General features: G+C 39.2%; 2 protein-coding genes across 2 annotated transcripts; one reads left to right on the forward strand and one right to left on the reverse strand.

Annotated features, from left to right (window-relative positions):
• Window positions 1-6,150: 6,150 nt before the first annotated feature.
• On the forward strand, window positions 6,151-16,251 carry Smp_003710 (putative tropomodulin; the record flags this gene model as incomplete). Its single annotated transcript, XM_018797554.1, has 5 exons — window positions 6,151-6,364; window positions 9,031-9,199; window positions 12,296-12,490; window positions 13,983-14,226; window positions 15,995-16,251. Exons 1-5 carry the CDS (start codon window positions 6,156-6,158, stop codon window positions 16,249-16,251), a joined length of 1,074 nt encoding a protein of 357 aa, XP_018652584.1. The 5' UTR covers window positions 6,151-6,155.
• A 2,439-nt stretch (window positions 16,252-18,690) lies between these two features.
• On the reverse strand, window positions 18,691-19,771 carry Smp_124140 (hypothetical protein; the record flags this gene model as incomplete). Its single annotated transcript, XM_018797555.1, has 2 exons — window positions 18,691-18,831; window positions 19,691-19,771. 2 exons carry the CDS (start codon window positions 19,769-19,771, stop codon window positions 18,691-18,693), a joined length of 222 nt encoding a protein of 73 aa, XP_018652585.1.
• Window positions 19,772-26,228: the final 6,457 nt, after the last annotated feature.

Raw genomic sequence — 26,228 nt, forward strand, 5'->3', positions numbered from 1 at the left:
TTGAAACCTATGAATTCACCTGAATAAAGTCTATTTAACAATCAAAGTGCATCGAATTCTTTGATGGACACAATTTTCAGTCTGAATGGAGGATTTGTATAAACCTAAAGAGAGAATGTCCCACCCTATATACATTGCTAAGGCTATTAGAGAATACCCAAGCTTTTTGTGTTTGTTTATCACTGGTAATATAGTACAGCTATCTCCATATAATGATGAAATGCTGAATCTCCCCCTCATTCCTTTATTTATGTACGAATATTGGCATTTTGAGTATTTTAAAGACATTTTATCAAATTCTTCGAACAATCTTGGCTCGTTTTGAGCTGCTGCATAAATATTCCAAGCTTTCAGATTTCCAGAAATCAAAAACTGAAACTTTATTATCACTCCTACCTAGGGATGACACAAAAACGAAGTTTAAATGCCACTCTTAGCAGTGTGGTTTGACTTTTTTCAAACCCCTCTAAATACCTTGTCCATGCATCTTCAGCGGAGTGGCCCGAGAGAAAACATGATGGACTTTTTTTGCCAAGTGAACAATTTATCAACCGATTGCTCCCTTGAAAACATGTGCTGTGTTGGGAGCAACCGCTCTCGTAGACTCCATGAAAGGTGACTGATTTTTCACCATAATCAATCCACGAATCTTCAACAATGGTTAGTGAAATCAACTTATCTCTGATATTTGGTTGTTTCTTGCTTCTTATTATAACTTAATTATCATTTTTCTCGGAAGCTGGAGAGACAAATGCTCTACATTTAGATTGAAATCCCGAAGCACTTTTAACGAATGGAATATGAGATTACAGAAGAAGATAGATGCGTAGATCTGTGAATGAACAATGAAATAGAATGCACATACATTTATTAAACAAATTAGTTGACAACAATCAGAAACAATACGAAAAATTAAAATAACCTGGCGAAAAAATCTAGAAGCTCATAGCTCATGGTTCAGGAAACATAACACGACAAAATATCATAACCTATTGTTCATTCAAAATTCGAATTAAGCTGCGAGTTCAGTTTCGCTGAAAGCCGCGCTTTTCAAAAGGATAGAGGTCGAGTTAAGTTCCAGTTTGCATCGTTTGTTGCTCATCAAGATTATTGTCATTTAACTTGAATTTACTTCAGTTTGAGTAATGTCATGGGTACTGCTTTTCCTTAAACTGTTGGCCTCTTTACTTTTTGTTGAGTACAATACTTCTGTTTGTTGAACCTCCTAAACGTGACTCCACGACTCACTGTTTGCTTACCGCCTAGCTTTTTGAGTTTTTAGCTTTTCCATCTGCATGTCTTTTTTAAAGACCTATGAGTGATAATCGCTCAGTGTAGGAAAGGTTGATTGTTAACGCCTATTTAACGCTATTTAAAAGGACAGTGGTATTGTTTCTCGTTGAGTTAAATTCACTGTTTTGATCATAAATTACGTATCAAAACTACTGTTTACACTTTAATTGAATTTATTTCAGTTAACGTGACATTGTATTTGTGTGTTTTTATCCTGCTTTTATGTATTTACTGCATCAAAGCATTCTTGGTCGACTGCGGCTTGTTTATTTGATTAAGGTTGTATTTGTCTTACATATCTACCTTGCCTATCATTTTGCTTTATTCTAAGATGGTCGGCTCTGCACACAAGTGTGGACAGCCATATTGCTTATTCCCCGTGGAAGAAGGGATGCAATGTGACGAATGTAAGAAGTGGTTTCACAAAATGTGCACCCGCTTAAGCCCTGCTGCCTATAAAAGGTGCTCGAAACCCAATTCTCATTGGCTCTGTATGTTTTGTTGCTCAAGCAAGACATTACTCATTCAGGAAGCTATTAGCCTTCTAGCGTTAGCTAAAAAGGTCGACGTAGGCCGTGCCGGCAACATGGATACTGATAACGAAGATTATATCAGTGTTGTAAATGCTGCCATGGCAGGTACCAGACACCCAATTTTGCAACACGAAGCAAAAATTTCCACTCCGATACAACCAATGAAAGACATGCCATTAAGTACTGTGGGACAAGTTGCTTTAGCAGCGACTGATGACCCGGCTAGAACCACTATCGTCCAGAGTAGTTCCAGTCTGGATGCTGAGACTAGTGGGAAATGGATTACGCGGAAACGTAAAAGAGACGGAAAAATACCCAAAGAAAGCGCGCGTATAGTCGATAAGTCCTCGTTGGACTCACGTCCTGCGCATCAGGCAACTCCGCTCAAATCCAAATGTAAGAAAATATTTAGTACTGTTGTGGATGGGAACAGTTTAACTTCACCAAATGTTGTTGTGAGTCACTCGCTCGACCCACATGACACTTATAAAGAAAGCTAACAGTAAGAAGCCGGTAGCTAACCGGCAGGATCTGACATCACGGTCGAAGGCCGTGAACACGACTTTTAAGGAAGTTAAACAGGTCCCTAGTGTAATCATCTGGAACTTGGAAGAATCGAAAGACACCGATCCCGCTAAAAGACATGCCCACGACCTGCAGTTAGTGGGATCTCTCATCAGAAATATACTGCCCGATGAGGTCCCAGGGGTACATATCTCGAAAGTCATCAGACTCGGTAAATATGTTGGGGGTGAAACCCAACAGAGAAGGATCCTTAAATTAGTACTCGGTAAATTTGAGGAAAGGGACGTAGTACTAAATAACGCACGCAAAACTCGTGACCCAAACATTCGTATTCGACCTGACTGGCCACTTGAGGATCGGATCAAGTGGAAGAATGCCCTAACAGAGTTAAAAACTCGAAAGCTAAACGGTGAAGCGAACCTTACGATTAAGGGTTTTCGGGTAGTTAGGTCTTGGAAGCCAATGCTTCCGAGACCTGTGTGGGTAGAACGTATGTCTCCAAAAACACCTTAAATGTGTGTTACACGAATGCCCGTAGTCTTCGGAATAAGATGTCTGAGCTAAGTTTGATGGTAGACGAATTAAATCCGGATATAATTGTTATCACCGAAACTTGGCTCACTGTAGATATAGACTGTTCTCCAGTCATTTCAGGCTACATCTGTATCAGAAGTGATAGAGTTAGAAGTCGCAAGGGAGGAGGCATAATATTATATGTTAGGGACCACTTCCGCATAAACTCGATCATATCGGAGGCGCATGTAAGTGGTACGTGTGAGGTAGTATGTTGTGCAATTAGGTCTAGAAACGGGTTAGTGACGATAGGAAGAATATGTCGTAGTCCGTGTTGTCCCGCTGACGACTTTATCCTAAGACACGTCTGTTCTTGGAGTAAAGCAGAATGTTGTCTCATCGTTGGAGACTTCAATGCACCCCATATAAACTGGATAGAGCTCACAGCTCCAGGTGGGGGTTTCGATAGCGTCTTTCTGTCATCAATTATTCAATGTGCACTTGTACAATGTATCGTTAAGCCGACGCATATAGACTTGGAACATTATCCGTCATTGATAGACCTTGTCCTCACACACCACTGTGAAGATATCGTCGACATTCAACACCTTCCCCCACTGGTGAATAGTGACCATGTACTTTCCTTTAAGTTCCGGATACATGGTATAGAATTTGCATCTGCTCCACCCCGTCCTAATCTCTGGAGAGCTAATATTCCGGCAATCAGAGACTATGCTATCTCGATTGACTGGTCGGTCGATGCTGATGGATCGATTGATAATGCATGGAATATGTTTAAGTCTACGTTCGAATCCGTAACTCAACCGTTTATCCCATGGTCAGCACGTAAGCTATCATATTGCCCTCCATGGATTAATAAGGAAACCCGGAAGCTGTTGAAGCGTAGGAAACAATTCTGGGACTTATTCTTGTCAACAGGTCAGGCATCATTTAAGTGCGAATGTAAAAAAAATCCGGAATATATGTAAAAAGACCATAGCTAAATCCCGCATGGCTTACGGACGACAGTTGGCATACGATAGCCGTACCTGTCCGAAGCGACTGTTTTCATACGTTAAAAGGCGGACGAAACGTAGTGATGGTATCCCCTCATTACTGTTAAGCGAAAATTCAGCTTTATTGGCTGAATCTGATCTAGCGAAAGCGGAGACATTTGCTAACTATTTCAGTGAAGTCTACTCTACGTGTAGTGTTACAACTACTTGTCCCGTTGACAAGGAGATACCAGCCATAGGACCTTTACACGTGACAGAGGATATAGTTCTTCCTTTGATAACTAACCTAAAACCTTGTAAGATACCGGGCCCCGATGGGTTACACCCACGTTTGCTGTCGTCGCTCGCGGACATTATCTCAAGACCGCTCACGATGCTCTTCAACATGTCCCTTTCACAGGCTCAACTACCTAGAGACTGGAAAGACGCCATAGTTAGTCCTATATTTAAGGATGGTCAGAGACGGATCGTATCTAATTACCGGCCTGTTAGCCTGACCAGTATAGTAGTTAAGTTACTTGAAAAATTAATTCGGGCTAAGCTACTGAGTCACATAGATTCGTACAATCTGTTAACTCCCGAGCAACATGGGTTTCGTAACAAGCATTCATGCTTGACTAACTTACACATTGCGAGAGAGGATTGGACAGCTGCCCTAGACAACGGCCTGTCTGTCGACGTGATATTCATAGATTTTAGCAAAGCGTTTGATAAGGTTTCGAAAATCGATTACACAACATAAATAAACATAACTGATACAAGCAATCGAGTATAAAATAGGAAGCTTCTTATGTGACCGCAGACAGAGAGTAAGGGTCAATGGAACGCTATCCGAATGGAAACCGGTCAAAAGTGGTGTACCCCAAGGCACCATCTTAGGCCCTTTACTTTTCCTTCTGTATATTAATGAACTACCTTTATTACTTAAGTCGTCGACGTTATTGTTTGCGGATGATGTTAAAATTTGGAGAACAATAAGAAATGAGACTGATCGTTGTTATCTGCAAGCAGATTTAGACGAATTAGTTAGGTGGGCTCATGATTGGGGCCTGAAAGTTAATTCCAGGAAGAGCGTGTTCATGCACATCAGGCACGATATTAGTTACCACTATACCATTAATGGTACATCTCTGCCACGCGTTCAAGAGCACAAAGACTTAGGAGTAATTATAAGTCACGACTTGAAAACTACTACGCACTGCAATGCGGTTGCTTCCAAAGGCTATCGCGCGCTATGGTCGCTTCGCAGAGCATTTAAATGCTTCGACGAGGATATGTTTCGAATTTTATATCCCACCTATGTAAGGCCACACTTAGAATACTGTATCCAAGCAGCTAGCCCTTGTCTGATAAAGGATACTAAATCGCTTGAGCGTGTCCAGCGTGTAGGGACAAAATTAGTAAAGGGTCTTTCTAAACTCCCTTACGATGAGCGTTTAAAACGTCTAAACCTTTTCCCCTTATCGTAGGACGCGAGGTGACCTTATACTGGCATTTCGTATCTTTAATTATGATCTGGGTGTTAATATGTCTTATCTTTTTGCTCCCTCCAGCACTAATAATCTCCGAGGTCATAGCAAGAAGGTTCTGAAACCGCGATCTAATAAACTAAAGGTGGGGTCCCGTTTTTCTCATCGAGTGGTCAATGACTGGAACGCTTTACCAGAACAAGTGGTATCAGCACCATCAGTGAACATTTTCAAAAAGAAGCTGGACCTTCACTGGAAGGAAATCTGTCAGGATTAACACAGGTTCATCAACCTACTATCCTTATTACTGAAGACTGAAGACTGCCTTGGTTGTCGATATCCGGTGGATAGTGGGAAGCACTATGATTCATGGTACCACGAAGTTTGAAGTAGTATGACACACTAGTGTGGTTGATGGGTCCTTTAACGTAGATATGTTGGTAGTTTCTGTCTAGGAAAATCGTATGTGATACCCACGAGTGTTATGCTTTTACTTCTGTCACTGGAAAACTTGGCTATTTCGTTTTTCAAGGCTAAAGGTGATCCTGACATTAATCTCAACGCACTTCAATAAATTAAACGAAATAGTGTCAATATTTTATGAGGCGCTTCACACAGACTAAACTAAAACAAAGTACTGCATTCTAATAAGACGAAATGACCTCAAGACACTAGTTATACTGAGATCAGGGCATGAAGCGCATTATGATAAGATTCATTTGACCAATTCTTCTCGATTCGGTTTTCAAGTACAGCGGTCTTTATAAGTTTCCAAGTGCAATTTATTTCTGTTCTCCATTTAGACGATGTCGAACAAGTTGTTTTTTGGTAAAGCTCTTACCTCGTACGACGATGAGGATATTGATGAATTGTTGTCTAAGCTTACACCAGAGGAGCTAGAGCAGCTTAATGATGACTTTGATCCGGATAATTCACTGCTTCCTCCTTCACAGAGATGTCGTGACCAAACTACCAAAACCCCAACTGGACCTTTTGATCGTGAAAAGTTACTGAGGTAACTCTTGTCCATACTTCTTTAATAATGGTTAATCTCAGTTAAAATAAAAGCTTTCATACTATTGTTCATGCGCTTTGTTTTCGGACTCAAATGTTCATTTACATGAAGTTTCTTCTAACTGTTTGTCGAGCGCTGCTTGACAGCGTTTCAGCTTCAATAAAAACTAGCTAGGTACTAAGTTCTTAAGTCGATATTATTTATTTATTTATTTGAACACAAATATTGGTACAAGGGGGCACCAGATATATATGCGCCACACAAAATAGGTCATTTCATTTAATTGTGTGGGCTATGATACTGCCCGGGTGCCCAAACTGAAACAGGTGGTTTTCTTAGGGGACCACACCTGGAGCCTTTAACCTAAAAACCTAATCCACAAGGCAGTGTAGCATCGTGAGGAGATGCAGTTCCATGGCAGCCGGTGACTGACGATTGGTTCATACGCCATTTGCTCCCTCAGGATACTGAAGCCCATGTGCACCATTGGTTGGGAATCAGGTTTCTCCAACTCCCCTAGGTGGACTTTCTGTGTCCACCAGCCCGGTTGAAGCGTCGGACATTCGCTCTTCGTCCTCTCAATTTCGTAAACAACACCCCCGCTACGAGAAGGCAGTGAGTAGGACTTCCCTGGTAGAGGCTGTATACGCGTGGCCATGTGAGAGCATTTCATGAAAGAGGTTTGGCCCTCTCCATTCTCGGCTGTACGAGGGCATTTGATAGTGATTACCAACTCAAGTCAATGTTTGCGGTTCCAAATTCATTGGGGAAGCATCAGTTCTTGGATATCGTTTTAGCCCCCAAATGCCCTGGTACAGTGGAAGGGGAGGAAAGTCCGCTCTCCCTGTTGAAATGCTCTTACTTGGCCACGCATATACGGACACTGCCTTCTCGCTACGGGGGTGTTGTTTACAAAGTTGAGAGGTCGAAAAGTGAATGTCCGGCGCTTCAACCGGTTTGGTGGATTTAGTGTATCCACCTAGGTGATTTGGAAAACCTGGATTCCAAACAGATGGTGTATGCACCTATTTTCGGTCACCGGCTACAATGGGACTGCATCTTCTTACGTTGCTCCACTGCCTTGTGGATTAGATCTTTAAGTCAAAAGCTCTGGGTATGACCATCTAAGAAAATCACCTGTCTCGGTCTGGGCACCCGGGCAGTATTGTAGCCCTCACACAAATCAGTGATAGCTGCTATTGGTCTCATTGTTTTTGTGTGGTGTATATGTATTTGGTGCCCCCTTGTACCAATGTTTATGTATTTAAATAAACCAATAAATAAAATGGATGTCGTTTAGTGTTGTTTATTTATTTATTTAAACATATATATTGGTACAAAAGGGCACCAGATACATATGCGCCACACAAAATAATGAAAGTAGGGAGAGAAGGGATGAAAAGATAAGGCGGATTGAAATGTACAACCAGAAGAGCTCTCTGAGGTAGGAAAGTTATAGCCACTCTTTATGAAGAAAGTAAAAGAAGGTTACAGCAGGTTCGCCACTGGCTTCTATTCTGAGCCATATCCGATAACGTCTCTAGCCACTGTGTTGCACCATCTCTCGGACCCCAGCCAGGGAGTCGTGAAGGACCAACAGAAGCTAGCCCTTTGCAGCTTTCTTTCATGCCACGACACCATGTCATACACTGACCTCCTCTCCGCTTTTTCCAACCAGTCCCAAAGTCGGCAAATAATGCACGACGTGGAAGTCTCTGGGACGTTTAGTGTTGATAGACAACACGATGTATAGCTTTTACTAGTCATTTTGTTTTGAATTCTCATATATCAAGTATTTAGCTTCACTGAAGAATAGATCTACAACTGTTTGACTAATTCCTTTTTGTGTTTGTTGTTTGGATTTTCCCATTGATGTTTCGGGCATCAATTGATTAGTCTTATTGGCATATGTGCGTCTTGCGCGGATTGCCTTGATATCGCCCCGAGTCACAAGCATTATAAACAGAGATGGATAGTGGCTAACAGTGAAATCCAGAACACGCACTTCGTCCTAATTGAGACTCGTCGTTTGGATGTACCTGCATCCCAGAGTCTATGTTCACTCCGGGACTGGGACCTAGTACATACGCTGATAAGACTGATCAACTGCAGTACTAAAAGTCAATCGGAAAATCCAAACAACAGGAATTAAACTTCACTTTATTGCACAGGCTAGTGGCTATCTAGACCCAGTGGTTAAGTAGATGACGCAATGGCGTTTGATGCGAACGGTATTGGGTTCAAGTCTCGTAGTGAACATCTAAATTATGAGTCCCAAAGACGAAACTCGCGACTTGCATTATACTGCTAGTCACCATCCATCCCTACTTATGATTCTGGATTACTTATTTAGTCCTTTAGATGTCACTTACTTTAAGTACTGTAATTCAATTAACAATTTAGTGGTTTCGTTCTCGCGTTCCCACTCCAAACGTGTAAAGTAATGGAGACATAAAGTGAGTACATTGTTTTCCCATATTTGAATGTCTTCTAAGATAAGATGAGCTATGGGAGTCACATTTCGCGATCAATTTTCAAAGTTATTCATATTCATGTGAACACCAAATACAGTAGGTATGATCGAACTTTTTGTTTTGTATAAGCAGCAGTGTTGTTTACTAAAATTTTGATGGTTTCCAAAATTTTTGCTGTCTTCCGGAGCATAGATATCTCATTGAAAAAGCCAAAGCTGAAAAGGATTGGGAAGAAGCTGTACCTTATGAAAAAAAGAAAAGGGGAAAAGTCTATACACCAAAACAAATCATGTCACCGAGTACGCAAAACGAATTGGTTGAAATGGGTTTCGATGTAGAGTTTGATGATGATGTAAATAAGGTATGTACACTGGTTACTTCATGTTTTTAATTTAAAACACCTTAAAATAATAATTTCAGTAAAAATGTCAGTTAGTCAGCTACAACGTAGGACTAGGCACATATATGCATCGGTCCAAGTTGCCATACCTCATTTATTTATTTGAACACATAAATATTGGTACAAGGGGGCACCAGATATATATGCGCCACACAAAATAGGTCATTTCATTTAATTGTGTGGGCTATGATACTGCCCGGGTGCCCAAACTGAAACAGGTGGTTTTCTTAGGGGACCATACCTGGAGCCTTTAACCTAAAAACCTAATCCACAAGGCAGTGTAGCATCGTGAGGAGATGCAGTTCCATGGCAGCCGGTGACTGACGATTGGTTCATACGCCATTTGCTCCCTCAGGATACTGAAGCCCATGTGCACCATTGGTTGGGAATCAGGTTTCTCCAACTCCCCTAGGTGGACTTTCTGTGTCCACCAGCCCGGTTGAAGCGTCGGACATTCGCTCTTCGTCCTCTCAATTTCGTAAACAACACCCCCGCTACGAGAAGGCAGTGAGTAGGACTTCCCTGGTAGAGGCTGTATACGCGTGGCCATGTGAGAGCATTTCATGAAAGAGGTTTGGCCCTCTCCATTCTCGGCTGTACCAGGGCATTTGGTGGCCCATAATTCATTAGCATAACAAGATGAACAACGACTTCGTAGAAGTAGTTAATTTAATGGTGGTAATATATAAACAATTTTATATAAGGATAGTACAGGAAGAAAGGTATCAAGCAATTTTAATCTCACAGTTTGAGGGAAGACAGAGTGTATACACCGACGCCATTGTGACCAATTCTGAGCCATGTCACACAGTCTCCAACCATTGGTTTAGATAGTCACGCGGACTCCAACCAAGTAGTCTGCATCTACCAACATGACTCAGATAAAAAGTTAGTGACTTCAAGTACTGATTATTCGTTTTGGTTCGGCCGCCACTAACTCTCTTCCAACCATCCCCAATACTAGTCAGCATTGCATCGTGGTAATCGGTGTTCAGGCATACGTAACACATGGTCCAACCATCTCAGTCGATGAAGATTCATCACCTCATCAACTGATTTACCATCATTCCCTAATACCCTGCGTCTAACCTCGCTATTACTTACCCGGTTATCCCAGCAGATGCGAGCGAAATTCCTAAGACATCTGTGGTCAAATACTAGTAACCCACGAGTATCTTCTACCCTTAATGGCCACGTTTCGCAGCCGTAAAGTAGAACAGAGCGAACTGCTGCGCAGTATACTCGTCCCTTAATTGATAGACGGATATCTCGTTTTCGCCATATGTGACGTAAGTTGGCAAAAGCCAAACGAGCTTTTAGAATCCGTGCAGAGATTTCGTCAGAAATCGACCCATTAGGGCTGATCAGACTTCCAAGATAAGTGAACTTGCCGACGCTTTTGACTACCTCACTCCCTATCCTTAGTTCAGGTGTTGACACAGGCCACTTCTGAAGTAACAATATGCATTTAGAAGGGGAGAAACACATCCCAATCATCCTTGTATTGTCACTGAGTGCTACCAAAAGACTGCATTTTATCAGCGTCTTCACTAAATAGGACTGTCATCTGCGTATTCTAAGTCGATAAGTGGACCTCCTGGTAGGAGATCAATTCCTGAAAAATCCAGTCGAGGAGAGTGTTATTTCCAGTAATAGGTCTATAATGAAGTTAAACAAAAATGGGGATAGTGGAAAACCTTGTCGGACACCACTTGAGGTTGTAAAATCAGATGACAGTTTGCCATAAGCTCTGACTCGACTGGTAGTAAAAAGACAAATTATTCAGTGAAAAAAATATTAGGTGCTCGAGTTTTGTTCTGTCGACCGGTGAGGTATTATATTTTAGTAAGATTGGCTGCCGCTTAGGCTGCTTTATTCAAAACCCAGTACTTCTCTAATTAACTGACTGATAAAACTTGTACTCGCATCAGAATGCTTTCCTACTGCTAACATAGGCATATAATTTCATTTAACACATTCAAGGTTATGTCTGAAGCATTAATGCAATGCAGCGAATCTCCGTTTCAAAGATTATTTTAGGTTTTTCATATCTCTTTCTGTTGGTTTTATACGTACAAAACTATATATACGATTTTATCTGTTGTGTTGCAAAAACGTACACTAAGACTCAATAGAAATGCTTGTAGTATCAATAAGTAGGTAATTCTGTCAATTCTATCCTTCCGTTTCCGGTTTGTTTTTGTGTGAGATGTTATTTTGTAATTTTTGGAATTATATTTGTTCGAAAATTAAGATGAAAAACTGGTGATGATTTCTTGAGCTGATAATTTTACATGCTCAAAGTACTAGCACTTTTTCGGACAAAACTTTCAGATTATTTGTTCACATAACTTTGCTTATGATTATGTCGGTCTGTTTCGGTTTTCAGGGGTCCACTGTTGGACACTGAATGTCTTAGTTTATAAATAATATGCCCTAGTATTCCGTACATATTATTCGAACATCCCATTTAATTATGTCTTGGGTGTGATAATCATGACAATAATATCCTCAACTGTAGCAGTTGAAAAACCTAAATATTTCAAAAATAATCAGCTACAGTTAGGTATTATCGGTGACTAGTACCGGTTGACGAGGAGTTCTGCTGGTCACCCTACGAACTCTAACATTGTGTTTCGTAAATATGAAGTCATTCCTCGTACTCCGTTCAAACTTCAGAGGTTTGTTTGCCGTTTAACAAGCTATTTTTGTGGCAGGAAACAAAAGTTATCTAACGGTTAATTTAAACTTTCACGATCGGTCACTGTTAGCTAACAATATTTTAAATTATCTGGTGAATAAATACTTTGTTTTATATTTATAAGCTTTATTTTTATTTATACACCATTCACTCTGCAAATGTCGATCATAATTCCTTTCTTGTCTACATAAAATGAACAAGAAAGAATAACCGACGTGTTTGTACAGTTTCCCCTATTGATCACTGGTTTTTACCTCCATTTGTTATTGTATTGATAAATGAAATTTTAACGGTATTGTATCAAGTAGCATAACCTTTGTGAACCTACACTATAAATATGGTATATTTTTGTTAAGGCTCTTGAAAATGCTACTGAAGATGAACTTGTCGATTTGGCTGCTGTTCTGGGTTTTACTGGGATGTTGAATCAAGTACAGTTCCACGCTAGTTTAGAAGGACGTAAATTGGAAATGGGTGGATTCTCTGGTGTGGCTAAAGCTGAACGTCCTAAAGTCATGCCAGATGAACCACCTAATATGACAGATGTTGAGGTTTGTCTCGTTTCTTCTTGTACTTGGTTAATCCTTTTTCTTTATAGCTTAACATCATTTAAAAACTGAGGAGCTCTAAACAATTTTTCCTTCACGTAAGACTACTTACCATCGTTCTCTATTCTGATTGCGCCTTGTAATTTAGCCCTTCGTACTGAACCCTTTACTGTCGTATCGTGTTGGTTCAGTCACAAATGATTGACATTTTATACTTTCAAGTTGTTACTTGAAGTGTGTCCTCAGGATGTTTAGTTATATCAAAGGCGGTGGATTAGTGTCCAGTTATACATCCAAGCCTTTTCTGCTTACAATAAGTTTGTTGATTAACAAAGGGAGTGAATAGACTGTTCTTCAGTTTTTGAGATATTAGCTGGCCGACTGGCCTGTAAAACTGTATGACACTGTCATATCAATTCCGGTATTATGTACAGTATCCATACTAATTAAAGAAATATATATTCAACAAAGGATACCATGTTGACGTCATAAAGCCGTTGACTGTTGAACCAAGCCTTATTGGTAGTTCCATACTGGGTTCTTCGGGTATGCACGATCACCATGATCAATGGTTACAGACTTTAATTGATAGCTTAGAATCTACCTTAATGGTCCAGATACGTTTATTCTGTCTACTTCTGGATACTGAGTTTTAGAATCGCTTTGTACTTATCCAGCAAATTCGTTTTTTCTCATATCTGTTATGTTGTTTGATCCTTTGATCTCGTTGCTGGGCATAAAAACTTCCTATAAGCGACCCCAAATCAGCTATTTGAGTGAGAAAACCGAGAGTGAGGAAGAAGCCTTCTTAACTAAAACTGAGTCGAGAATATATGCACCTATTCATAAATATACAACTTTCTCGCTTAGAAAATAAATCATCATTCTCAACCAATAGCGTGTGCCTTCTTCCTTAAGAAATTAAACAAAAGGTTGGCCAATTGAGTTGGTTGAATTTTAGAACTGTCTAGCTGATCCAGCGTGTCGAAATCATGTTCTTCATTCTGTCATTAGTATTACTACTACTTTTCCATCCATCTTGGTAGTCTTATCATGATGTCGTGTGGCGACTGAAGGCGCTTCACGTGTGTGAGATTCTATGTTGCTTATAGCTAACACTGCTATCCCAAAAAGATCATGATTAGTCGACATTAGACCCTCTATTTAGTGGTCAGTAACCAGGAATTCATTTACTTTTAAAACTTGTTCGTGTATTTGCATTTTCAATACTTAAAAATTCAATCTAGTAGGCACCAATACATTTTCTATAAAGGTGTTTTTCAGTCATGTAGGTCCCATCTGGTAACCTACGGTGTATAATTGTCTATTTTTATGGTTCAATTCTACTCTCACCTAAAAATAAACTACTATTTCAAAAAGGGAAGACTGCTTTATTCCTTCAAAATTTCACGTATCTTGATACCTGGATTCATCAATTGTTACTTGCTCACGTTAAACTTTTTGTATTTTTCTTTCTATCTTTTATTCCTTTCAGGGTAGTATAAAAAAATTGGAAAGTAACAGCGAAGAATTAACTAGATTAAATTTAAATAATATCAAAACAATAAGTGCTGAAGTAGTTCAACGCTTATGTGCCGCTCTTACAAAGAATACCCAGTTAACTGAACTGCATATGGCAGCAACACGTTTAACAAACGCAATGGTTGAACCGTTCTTTGATATGTTGCAAAAAAATACTATATTAAAAGTATTAAATTTGGAGTCGAACTTTTTGACTGGTTAGTCGAAAACACTATGTTTACCGTGAACAAATATTAGAATTACAAGCGGAATTTGACATGCCTCAACTCATAAGAATAAATTCAGGCATTAGTAGACGTAAACATATTGTCACAACTTAGCCGGAATTATAGGAGTGTAGTATGTGCCAAAATGCCACAATGAAATAGCGGATTCGAAGCATCTTACATCTGATTAAGTTGGTATACATACATATTTCTGAGATTGTGTTCTATGTGCTAAATAGTTTAGTTACGAAGCTTCCGTTTATGTGATAATCGTCGTTTAACAATCCATCCTTTCCCAGGTCTGAGTGAGTCATTACTCTGTTCCATGTTACTGGAATAATGATAAGGGTTTTTTAAAGGTATATGTATATTTAAATATTCATTCATCACCTTTTACAGTTTGCTATTAAAAACTTCCCTAAAAGAGATATATTATTTCAACGTTAATTGAACCTTATTTTGGTATTCTATAAAATCTACTTTCATATATATTTGTCAACATTTACATGTGATCTCCCTGTACATATTCATATAATGCATATAAACGTATACATACAGGCACATGCTTGTTATTATACTGTTCTTGTTAAATGCAAGTATCAATCGATAGCAAAAATATGTAACCACTTAATTTTTGATTCCAGATTATATGTTTATGTGTATATTGTACACTATCCCATTAGGAACAATAAGTTTTTTTCATATTGGTTTCCTTTCAGCCACAAGTTTACGTTCGGTGTTACAAATGTTGCTTTCATTGGAACGTGATTTTAGACTTTGAGATACAGTTATATAATGAACATAAACCAATTGTAGTCTTTTGGTTTTATGACTCAATTCTCCAGAATTAGTTTTTTCTTTTAAACTTCACTCGATTTGCAAGTGTTTTCTGTCAGTCGGTCATAATGTAGATCCTGCCACAAATGTGCATTGACTCTAATTACCGTGCTACACCGGTAATGCGAAAGACTGGATGTTGAGAATTTGGTTCGAAAATGCAGAATAATAAGGTATATATAGTATAGTACTTTAGCTTATGGTCTAGAGTAAGATGAAGAGTAAATGCATATGAGCCATTGTAAGCCGTCATGAAATATGTTTCCAAACCTTGATCACAGTTGTCGTGTGGGACCCAAGCAGTTGGTCCGTATGTACTAACATAGCCAAGTCCCACAGTTGGTGACGTGATGGACTGGTGCTATTTTTTATCTGGTCAAACCTGTATCTCTACCAGTAAAAACATCCTGTCAAAGTAGTGGCTGGACATACTTGACATATGTCCCAACCACCTCATTCTATGAAGGTTCGCAATTTTATCAACCAATTTGTCATCTTTACCTAGAATACCATATCTAACCCCAACGAAAATGTTCTGATAGTCTGGTAATGTCTTAAGCCAATAAACAACATGTTTCGCAGTAAGATGACTTTTCGCTCATTGTTGTCATATCTTTTGTGTGGTGCGTTTTACTGATAGCAGAAGCAAGAGCAGGTAGTAGATAATTTTATCCAACATGTCCCCGCGACCAAGATAGAAAGGACTGGACTCGGGAATTTTGTTTAGCTTTTAAAGATTGGAACTATAGACTACTCAATGTTCATATAGAGTTAGTAGGCATTTCAATATGAATGGATTGTAGTCAATGAACAAAACGAACGATGATGTTATATTTCGCTGGTTTTCTTTTGAAAATAGTTGCTTTTTTACTTTTAATTAATCAAACTACTTATCTATCATGATTTTTTAAAAATATTTCAGGTGTTATCCTCGTTCGTTTATTAGAGTCAATAAGTCATGAAAAAAGTGGAATAACCGACTTGCATTTAGCCAATCAACGTCAATCTGTACTCGGTGTAAAAATTGAACGAAATTTGACCGAATTAATACTAGCTAATCCACGTTTAGTTCGTTTGGGCTTAGATTTAGAAACTAGCGATGCACGTGTACGGACCAGGGAACATGTCAAATCTAATTTGGATCGTGTTTCTCGGCAACTACGGCGTAATAAAAATTAAGTTTTTATGTGAATATATAAGTATATCTGGACATTATACTAATTCCTACTTTAATTTCATAACATTTGCTTATTTTCCCCGTGTGTTTTGCTTATGTAAGCTGCAGAATTAGACTAGTATTATTGAGATGGTTTACATGTGCACATTTCTTTATATCTATCCTGTGATTATTTCCCTTCTGGTCTATTTGTGTTAGTCGGTTTCATTGTTGTAATGTATCTTTTAGCATAATCCCAACATGTATATCTGCCTTCGTTCGGTCATCGTTACTCATATATACTTATAATGAACACATTATCATATTATGAGTTCAAGATAATAAAAACACCTCAATTCTTATAATTGTTGCTTCCTTTATGCTCTTCATTAAAAAACTAGCCATTTCAAGGTAGTCAAGAGTTGCACTTTAATTTGATTTTGTTCCTAATGTGTTTGTATCGTGAGTTTAAAGGATACGATTGTCATTGTCTAACATCTTCCTATATTTTATTTACTGTCTTCCATTTAGTAACTTCTTTTTTTTGAAATACAAGTAAATTAGTCTTCTTAGTCACAAATCCATCACGTAATTAACCAATTTCGTTTGCATTCACTTTTCATAATCTTACTGGATGGTTGGATATCCGGTGATAACTGCTAAGAAGCACAAAATAACTTAATTGTTTCTCCAAGTTCTCGGGGCTACATACTGTAATGTGTAGGTTGCTTAAGTGTCATGTAGCGACTGACGAAGCCGTTCTATCTTGTATTTCAACGTCAGATTACTAAAGGGTCTTGACTTTGGGTTACATGAGATCGAAACACAGTGAGAATCAGTTCCTTCAAAATTACTGGTACATCTTGCTGATGGGTGACAAATGGCATGAAACATTTATTCAGCGTAAATTTGCTAAATAAGGCAATGTGGGGCCTTCATATCTTTGCTTGCGTGCATGGGTTCTAATGTATTGATGTCTTGCTCCACCAGTATACATGAAGAAAGCTGCGGATGGTTAGTATCTTGTATGATAACACCTACTAGTTGTCAAAATTTCAGATGTCTGTCGGTAACCATATTATTAGTGACCTGAGACGACCCACCACACCTTGCGAAACGCCTTCAGCACTCCGAAATACAGCAAAGTCTTCTCAAAAGCCCGGGAAGCAATAAAGAATTAACTAGCCAAAGGAGTGAATACCGAGCGGAGATGACAGCATGTAGCCCTTATGTGTAGTAAGTCGGTGCTAGGACTATCTAAGCGTCTAAGTCACCTAATTGCTATATGCGCAAAATCGAAGCTCACAAAACAATGAATCTCCTAAAATAGCGTTTATTTATTAAATAATATACAAAATTTAGTTACAAATATCAACTTGTGGGGGTGTCTACAGCGTTTAACTCGTCCTTTCGTGTAATAGTAACATAAAGGGTTACAACATACGATGGTGCAAAAGACAACTACGTTTGAACCTAGTTATAGTTTATCAACAAGCGAAACCGAACCAATAGCAGACAGTATGAGAGCTGTTGCGTTTAAACAAAGGTTAAGCAAAATGCACAAAATTGTGGGTAACTGCTAGTGTTTGAGATAAAAAAATCACAATGATGAATACAATGAACGTTATGTGTAAATGTTTCAGAATTTTACACGGCACGTTACAACATAAGCGTAAATATTGCTGGGAACACAACTATTTACTGAATGCAAAGAAGTAGTATAAAACAGTGGAAGAGAAGTGTTATATCTGAAGCGTTACGAATTCACTAGTAGCGAACGGAACAAAGACTTGTGACCAGGGACCGATAAGCTAGCTATTCCGACGCGACCCAGACCCAGCTAACTAGAGTAGAAGTCCAAGTCGGAAGCGGGGAAGTTATATTCCGTAGCAGCCAGAAGCACAGCAATCACATAAGGGAAAAAGTCAAGCGTATATATACAGCAGCAATTTGTCCTTGGGCATCATTAATAAATAGCACACATAAAGAAACAATGGACCAAGAGCGTTTGAGATAGTTTATAAGTGGGAAATATGACGTGAAGGTGAAAAGAGCGCGTTTGGCGCGAAGACAGCTAAATTCAAATTTCCAAAATAAAATTACAAAATTGAGCCACTTATCAATTAAGTTCAAGGGAATTGACATCCCCAACAAGAAGTGAATGAGGACATAATGTAAAACAGACTCAACACTGACCCACAAAGACAGCATATCTTTACTTACTCTCACTGATTAGATATTTAGCATAAAGACATTCAGAGATGATTATGCCACAGTCACTCTGGAAAGTCTTTCTACACTGTACTACTAAATCGTCGGCTCCTTCTAATAAGCAAATTTTACGTAAATTTCCAGCAATTATACCTTTTGGTGTCCTGGTCTTTGCTTGTCTGACTAAAGCATCTCCCGGATCAGCATTTACTACTGGACTTTTAGGTCAGCTATTTCTTACATAAGTATTTTCAATGATCAAGACCAGATCGCCAGTTTGTAAATCTCTCCTTTTTCGTGTACACTTTGTTCGCGTCTTCAAGAGTGCTAAATATTCCTTTATTCATCGGCTCTAAAACGTAGTCGCCAACAGTTATGCATGTCGCCATTGTCTAGAATAACGTTCACATGGATTGATTTCGATGTGATGAAGGTGAGGTTTTCTTAATAAGTGTAAGTTATTAGGTGACAATTGTAAGATCCATTTTGAAGGTTTCGTGTGTGAAAATCCCTCCATGCATTCATTTGCAACTTGTTCCTAATGGTTTCTTAATTTGTGGATCATTGTTAATTTTTTTGATGCCAACTGAGATTTTAATGTTTCATTTCATAAGAGTTTTCTCATTTTTTCTGTCGCTTTCACCGTTTCTATGTTTCTTCGTGAATTGTATCTATGTTGTTTTAATTGATATTTTATCTTGGCGGCGACCATATTGATTGTTCCCTCTTTGATTGTGTTGCTTGATTTGACTGGGAACGTGCATTTTGGTTGTGAATTGAAGCACTTTCTCAGAATTGGAAACGATTCGTGTTATAAAGCAACAAACGGATTTTTACTTGATCTATCCAGAAAGGAAAGAATAACATTTAATTTTTGATGCGTTCAGTAATTTTCTTATATTTCTTATCAATTTGTATATTTATCGTAATTTAGATCGATTATTGTGGGAACAATTATTGGTTGAATAACTGAGCGGTAATATTTGTTTAGATAAAATTGTACATTTGTATTTATGATGAAATTTAGAACCGTTGTTACCTCAATCACCTTGTTCTGATTTCGATTGGGCAGCACGCGTCTCTTATTTATTCCCAACAGTTATTCTTCAGCCAAACTTAGTTTGGATTTTACAACAATGTCTCGAGTTGTTCTGGGTCATTAAGTATTCTTTCTATTCCAATCAGATAAGTGGTGAGTGTCTCATAAGACGTGATTTGCTCACTAGATACGGAACTCAAAATTCGACCTACGCTTATGATTTTTTCCCATTTTCCTGCACGATGACTTGCGTGGGTGGTATTGTAGTCCCATTCTATGCTCCGTCGATTCATTTCTTTGTCTACTTTATAATCTTTCAGGTCTGGCAATAGGAATTGTAACTCCTTCTCTAACCCAACGAAATTGGTTCCTCTATAACTTCTTCGCCACTTCTCTGCGATTCGAAAATCAAGACAACGACATGAGAAAGGAATCAGGTGATAGTGAGCAAGCAACTTCTATACAAACTTCTAAGTGTTAAAGCATGTGTTACGGGAGAACTGAAGACATTTGGCTGATTAAAACCTTTTTACTGTACATCAATTTTACTGTTTTTGGATGTGTTTGTTTTACTTAACCTTTGGACTTGTTTGTTTATATCGTTCTTTTCGGACATTTTGGTTTCTTTTGTCATTGGTTTGGTATTTGGGAGTTTTTGCTCCGGGAACCTACAAAATTGAAGGTTTGTTTTGTAATTGTTATAATTATTGTTGTTAGAACGACTTTGGTCGATTATTTGTGAATTGCGAATAAACTTGGTATCTAATTTGGAGTTTTGTTTCTCTTGCCTACTTGGGTTCGTGATTTGCGAATTATCGACGGCCAGTACTTCAATAGTTGGAATGGGCAAAAACTCATAATTGGACGTAACAAAAGGTTCTTCAATTATTGGTTCTGTGTTCACACTTTGGATTAGTCTGGACAGTAATTTGGGTACAAATTCTGGTTCTACTGAACGAATGTGTACTATGGAAACTCGAAGCAAAAGACAGAGGGAAAACGACGAATTGGACGGTAAAATTTCCAGAGCTGTTTGTGGTATGTATGACGTTAACGATGATAAATGTGATGATGTTAGTCTTAATAGTATGTCCTCTAGCCAGCTAAGTACTTCTAGATTAAAGTTAGATAAAGCACTACTGAGGAAAATGAATTTAGAAAAGAGACTTGAATTGGAACGGCAACTTAAGATGTTAGATCTTCAAGAAGAGGTTGATATCGCCGAATTAGAATGCAAGGACGATGAACGATTGCCCGTAGATAAATGTGGAATTAATGCTAAAGTGGAAAATTATTTGGATTGTGAAACTGGGGGTAATAATCACTCAGGAGAGGTATGTAACATCTTGAAAATCGATTGGGTTGAGGAACTGAAGGACACTTTACATACATTGGTCGGTAACATGGTTTTACCTACGATCGATATGATGTACTTTGATGGACAACCGGGTCAGTATTACCGTTTCATTAGTCAGTTGAATAGCCTTATAGAGAGTAAACTGTCAGGTAAGGGCCAGTTGCTGTCGTATTTGTTATATTATTGCAAAGGAAAGGCCAGAACGGCAATTGAATCTTGCATTTCTTTGCCCAGTCATTCAGGCTATGATAGGGCTAAGCGAATTTTATATGATTTATTTGGTAAAGAGCACCTTGTTGCTGAGTTATTAAACTATAAATTTGTCGGAAGGTCAGCTGACGTATTAACTGACTTTGCTATTAAGTTACGTAATGTATGTATAACGTTGAAGGAAATGGGATACATGTCTGAAGTTAATTCTACGGCTAATTTGGAGGTAATGGTTTCATGTCTGCCACTAGAATTGCAAAATAAGTGGGCTGAAGTCGCTGATAAGATCATGATGCATGGGAAAGAGCCGAGCTTCGAAGAATTTGTGGTCTTCTTAGAAGAGAGGGCCAGAATTGCCCGAACCCGTTATGGTAGATTAGTACAGTGTAACTCAAAGTTCGATAAAGGGAATTCTGAAGGCCAAGCTGATAGGAGACCACGCTTTCATGCAATTAGACGAGACCCAAATAACTCAGTCAAGATATCAAGTTGTGCAATCTGCTTAGGTGATCATGAGGCGAAAGATTGTTCAAGGTTAGCAAAAATGAATGTAAGAGAAAGGAGGCAGGAGATAAGAAGACGTGGTCTGAGTTACGTATGTTTGAGGAAAGGTCACATAGCTATGTCATGCAACTCAGGCTTCAAGTGCGACGTTCAGAACTGCAAGGTTAGGCATAATTCATTATTGCATATTGATGGTATTGATAACCATGTGGTGAACCTAGCTAAGGATTGGAACTCCTCAAGGGTTTGTTTGGGTATCGTTCCAGTCAGACTATACAGTCCCAAAGGATGTTTGGAAACATATGCACTTCTAGATAGTAGTTCAGACACTTCTCTTGTATATGAAGAATTACTTAATCAGTTGGGTATCAAAGGTAAAGAGACTTCGATAAGGGTGGCGACTGTGAACGGAGCTACCAATTGTGAATGTTTGGAGGTAAATTTAGAGGTATTTTCATTAGATGAACGGGGTTCTATAAGGATCAACAAAGTTTACACGACCAAGAAACTTCCGATTGATCATGCAGCACCTTTAACCGAACCCCAACTGAAAAGGTGGAAACATTTGAAGGACATAACCCTTCCGAGGTTGCAAAGTAATTTTGTAGGGGTATTGATTGGGTGTGATGCTCCAGATGCACATTGGGTCTTGGAACAACGTCTGGGGGACAGGAAGCATCCGTTTGCTGTGCGAACCCATCTCGGTTGGATGATTATAGGTCCCAAAGGGGGGCATCAAGGTCTCTACATCAAGTTCAGTGATGCCTTTGTTCTAATGATATTTTGCGAGATATAGAAAGATTATATAATCATGAGTTCGAGGATACAGATACGTCTCGTAATGGATATTCTGTCGAAGATAAAAGAGCTCTAGAAATAGTTAGTAATTCCTTTAAACTGGAAGGCGGCCATTTTCAAGTTGGTCTACCGTGGAAGTATGATAGGCCAAGTCTACCGAATAATTTGGAACTGGCTGAACGCAGACTAGAGTGTTTAAGGAAAAGGTTTATGAAAGATAATAGTCTTCTGCAGAAATATCAAGCTGTGACGAATAAACATTTAAGTAAGGGCTACATCATTGAAGCTAGCAAGGACCGTGATGCTGTTTGTTGGTATATTCCTCATCATCCCGTTATCAACCCTAAAAAGCGTGAAAAACTCAGAATTGTTTTTGACTGTGCAGCTGTCTATCAAGGTTTTTCTCTTAATGACCAGCTTTTAAGTGGGCCAAATACTGTAAATAGTTTATTTGGTGTACTTCTACGATTCAGATTAGGTAACGTAGCATTAGCTGCTGATATCGAAGAGATGTTTCTTCAAGTAAGGATCCCGAGACAAGATAGGGGAGCGTTTCGTCTATTGTGGTGGGAAGACGGTGATATAAAACGAACGGCTAAGGAATATTGTTTAACAGTTCATCCGTTTGGAGCCGTGTCCCCCCCCTTTTGCGCTAGTTTCGCTCTTAAGAAGACGGTAGGTATATTCGGTAAGGAATTAAATAGAGATATCCAGGAAGTCGTAGATAAGAGTTTCTATGTCGACGACTTTTTAGCCTCCACTGATAATGTACAGGATGCAATTGAGCTGGCAAAGGCCCTTGGTTTGCTTCTCAGAAAAGGTGGGTTCAGACTAACGAAGTGGATAAGTAACTGTTTGCAAGTTCTCGAATCAATTCATCCAGAAGAGAGAGCAGAAGCCGTAAGAGAGATTGACTTTGAAAGACTTCCTACGGAACGCACGTTGGGATTATTTTGGAATACTATGGTTGATTCGTTTGAATTTAAAGTCCACATACCAAAACGTCCCCTCACTAGGCGAGGTATATTATCGAGTGTAGCCTCACTTTACGACCCCTTGGGATTGTTAGCACCGTTTATACTTCCCATGAAGCAGTTACTTCAACGTTTGGGTAAATTGGGACTAGGATGGGACGAAGGGATTCCAAATGAGGAGAGCAAACGCTGGTTAGAGATTTTAAGTGAATTTCAGAGGGTTGAGAACGTGAGTTTTCCACGTTGTGTATTGTTTCCGCAATCAGATCGTTCGCTCCTGGAACTTCATATTTTCAGTGATGCCTCGGAAAATGGATATGGGGCAGTGGCATACGTCCGCTCTTACATTTCTGACACTGAGGTATGTTCTCGTCTTGTTACGGCTAAGGCAAGAGTAGCCCCGTTAAAGGTCCAAACTATACCGCGCTTGGAACTCACGGCAGCAGTTTTAGCAGCTCGCGTGGGATCCCAGCTGCAGTCAGAATTAGATATTAAGTTTGCAGAGGTTAAATTTTGGACGGATTCCATGATTGTCTTGCACCATATTAGAAATGAGAAAAGCCAGTTTAAAACATTCATAGCAAATCGGATTTCGACTATTCATAGTCTTACTAAGGTGGACCAATGGAGATTCGTACCTTCTAAAGAAAACATAGCAGACTTTGCATCCAGAGGGGTTAAGTTTAACATCGATGATGTCAAGGTATGGGAGGAGGGTCCACGTTTTCTCAAGAAGCCGAAGGAGTGTTGGCCTGCTACTGATATGCAAGGTCCTGAACCCTATCTCTTGGAATTAAAGAAAGAAATGTCCACGTATGCGATGGTTGAAGAATCCACTGTCGATCTACTTATCAATTATTATTCAGATTGGACTAGATTACTTGAGGCTGTTGCATGGTTGACCCGACTTAAGCTATATTTATTGTTAATGCGTTCTGGTAGAACTGATCTGTCTCTACAGATGGGTAGGCTCAGAGTTGATGAGTTAAATTTAGCTTGTTTAGATCTAATTCGATATGTCCAACGCATACTATTTCGGAAAGAGATTGAAATATTGTCGTCTGATACCATTAGCAAGGTGAAAATAACAAATTCACCGTTACGAACTTTAAATCCAATGATGATAAACGGATTATTATGTGTCGGTGGCCGACTTCAAATTAGTTCCTGGCCCGAGTCGAGGAAGCATCCTATAATATTACCATCGAAGCATAAAATTACAAATTTGATTCTACAGTATTATCATATTTTGGAAGGACATGTTGGGGCCACATAGGTAATGGCAACAGTTCGAGAAAAAGTTTGGGTGTTGAGGAGTGGTGTGGCCATGAGGAGGGTAATAAAGGATTGTGTTTATTGTAAAAGAGGGAACGCCCGCCCCATCCAACAACTGATGGCACCACTACCTCCGAGCAGAATAGAAGATGGTGACTATCCATTCTTATCAGTTGGTGTTGATTATTTTGGACTCATTATGGTTAAACATGGTAGAAGTACCGAGAAGAGATATGGTTGTGTATTCACATGTTTAAGGTTGAGGGCTGTGCATCTGGAAGTTGCATATAGTTTTACCACAGACTCATTCATCATGGCATTGATGAGGTTTATCAGCAGGAGAGGCTATCTAAAAGAGATATACAGTGATAATGGATCAAATTTGGTGGGGGCTGAACGTGAGCTAAGAAAATGTCTTCAGGATTGGGTGCAGGAACTCATACACTCTGATTTGCTAAGAAAGGGGATTGACTGGCATTTCAGTCCTCCGGCTGCCAGTCATTGGGGAGGAGTATGGGAGCGCATGATTCGCTCTGTACGTAGAGTATTGGGTGCTCTTGTTAAGGAACAATCTTTAACAGACGAATGCCTTGGAACTTTCACGATAGAGGCTGGGCGTATAATTAACAATCGACCTTTGGTCCCGGTTACAGACGACTCGAGTGATCTCGATGCAATAACACCAGCAAAACTATTACTATTGAGAGAGAACGTCGCAGAACTTACTAACGTTCTATCTAATGACAGGCATTCTAAGAGATGGAAGCAAGCGAATTACTTGGCACAAGTTTTTTGGAGACGTTGGTCTAAGGAATATGTTTCGCTTTTGCAGCGTAGATACAAGTGGACCCAACTCGAGAGGAACATAAGGGAGAGTGACTTAGTAATGATATGTTCTGAGTTCTCCGAGAAAAACAAATGGCCCTTAGGTCTAGTACAGAGAGTGTTACCAGGTAAGGATAGATTAGTGAGGCAGGTAGAGCTGAGGACAAGAAAGGGGATCCTAGTGAGAGATCTTAGAAAACTGTGTCTTCTTGAAGCTGTAGATGGTAGGTAGCTACTCGGATCTCTGGGCGTACTGGTGTAAGTCCTAGGGATCACGAGGTTGTTGGTGTGTTGAATGCTTGTTGCTGATTGTTTGTGAAATATACTTGGGTCCCTGCTACCTATTTACTTGTCTGTGAAAAGAACCAAGGTTCTTTTGGTCGGGAGTGTTACGGGAAAACTGAAGACATTTGGCTGATTAAAACCTTTTTACTGTACATCAATTTTACTGTTTTTGGATGTGTTTGTTTTACTTAACCTTTGGACTTGTTTGTTTATATCGTTCTTTTCGGACATTTTGGTTTCTTTTGTCATTGGTTTGGTATTTGGGAGTTTTTGCTCCGGGAACCTACAAAATTGAAGGTTTGTTTTGTAATTGTTATAATTATTGTTGTTAGAACGACTTTGGTCGATTATTTGTGAATTGCGAATAAACTTGGTATCTAATTTGGAGTTTTGTTTCTCTTGCCTACTTGGGTTCGTGATTTGCGAATTATCGACGGCCAGTACTTCAATAGTTGGAATGGGCAAAAACTCATAATTGGACGTAACAGCATGTAATAATATTAATAGAATATATTTCAGCAA

The sequence above is a fragment of the Schistosoma mansoni genome, chromosome 5 (genome assembly GCF_000237925.1).
Source record: "Schistosoma mansoni strain Puerto Rico chromosome 5, complete genome".
NCBI lineage: Eukaryota > Metazoa > Platyhelminthes > Trematoda > Strigeidida > Schistosomatidae > Schistosoma > Schistosoma mansoni.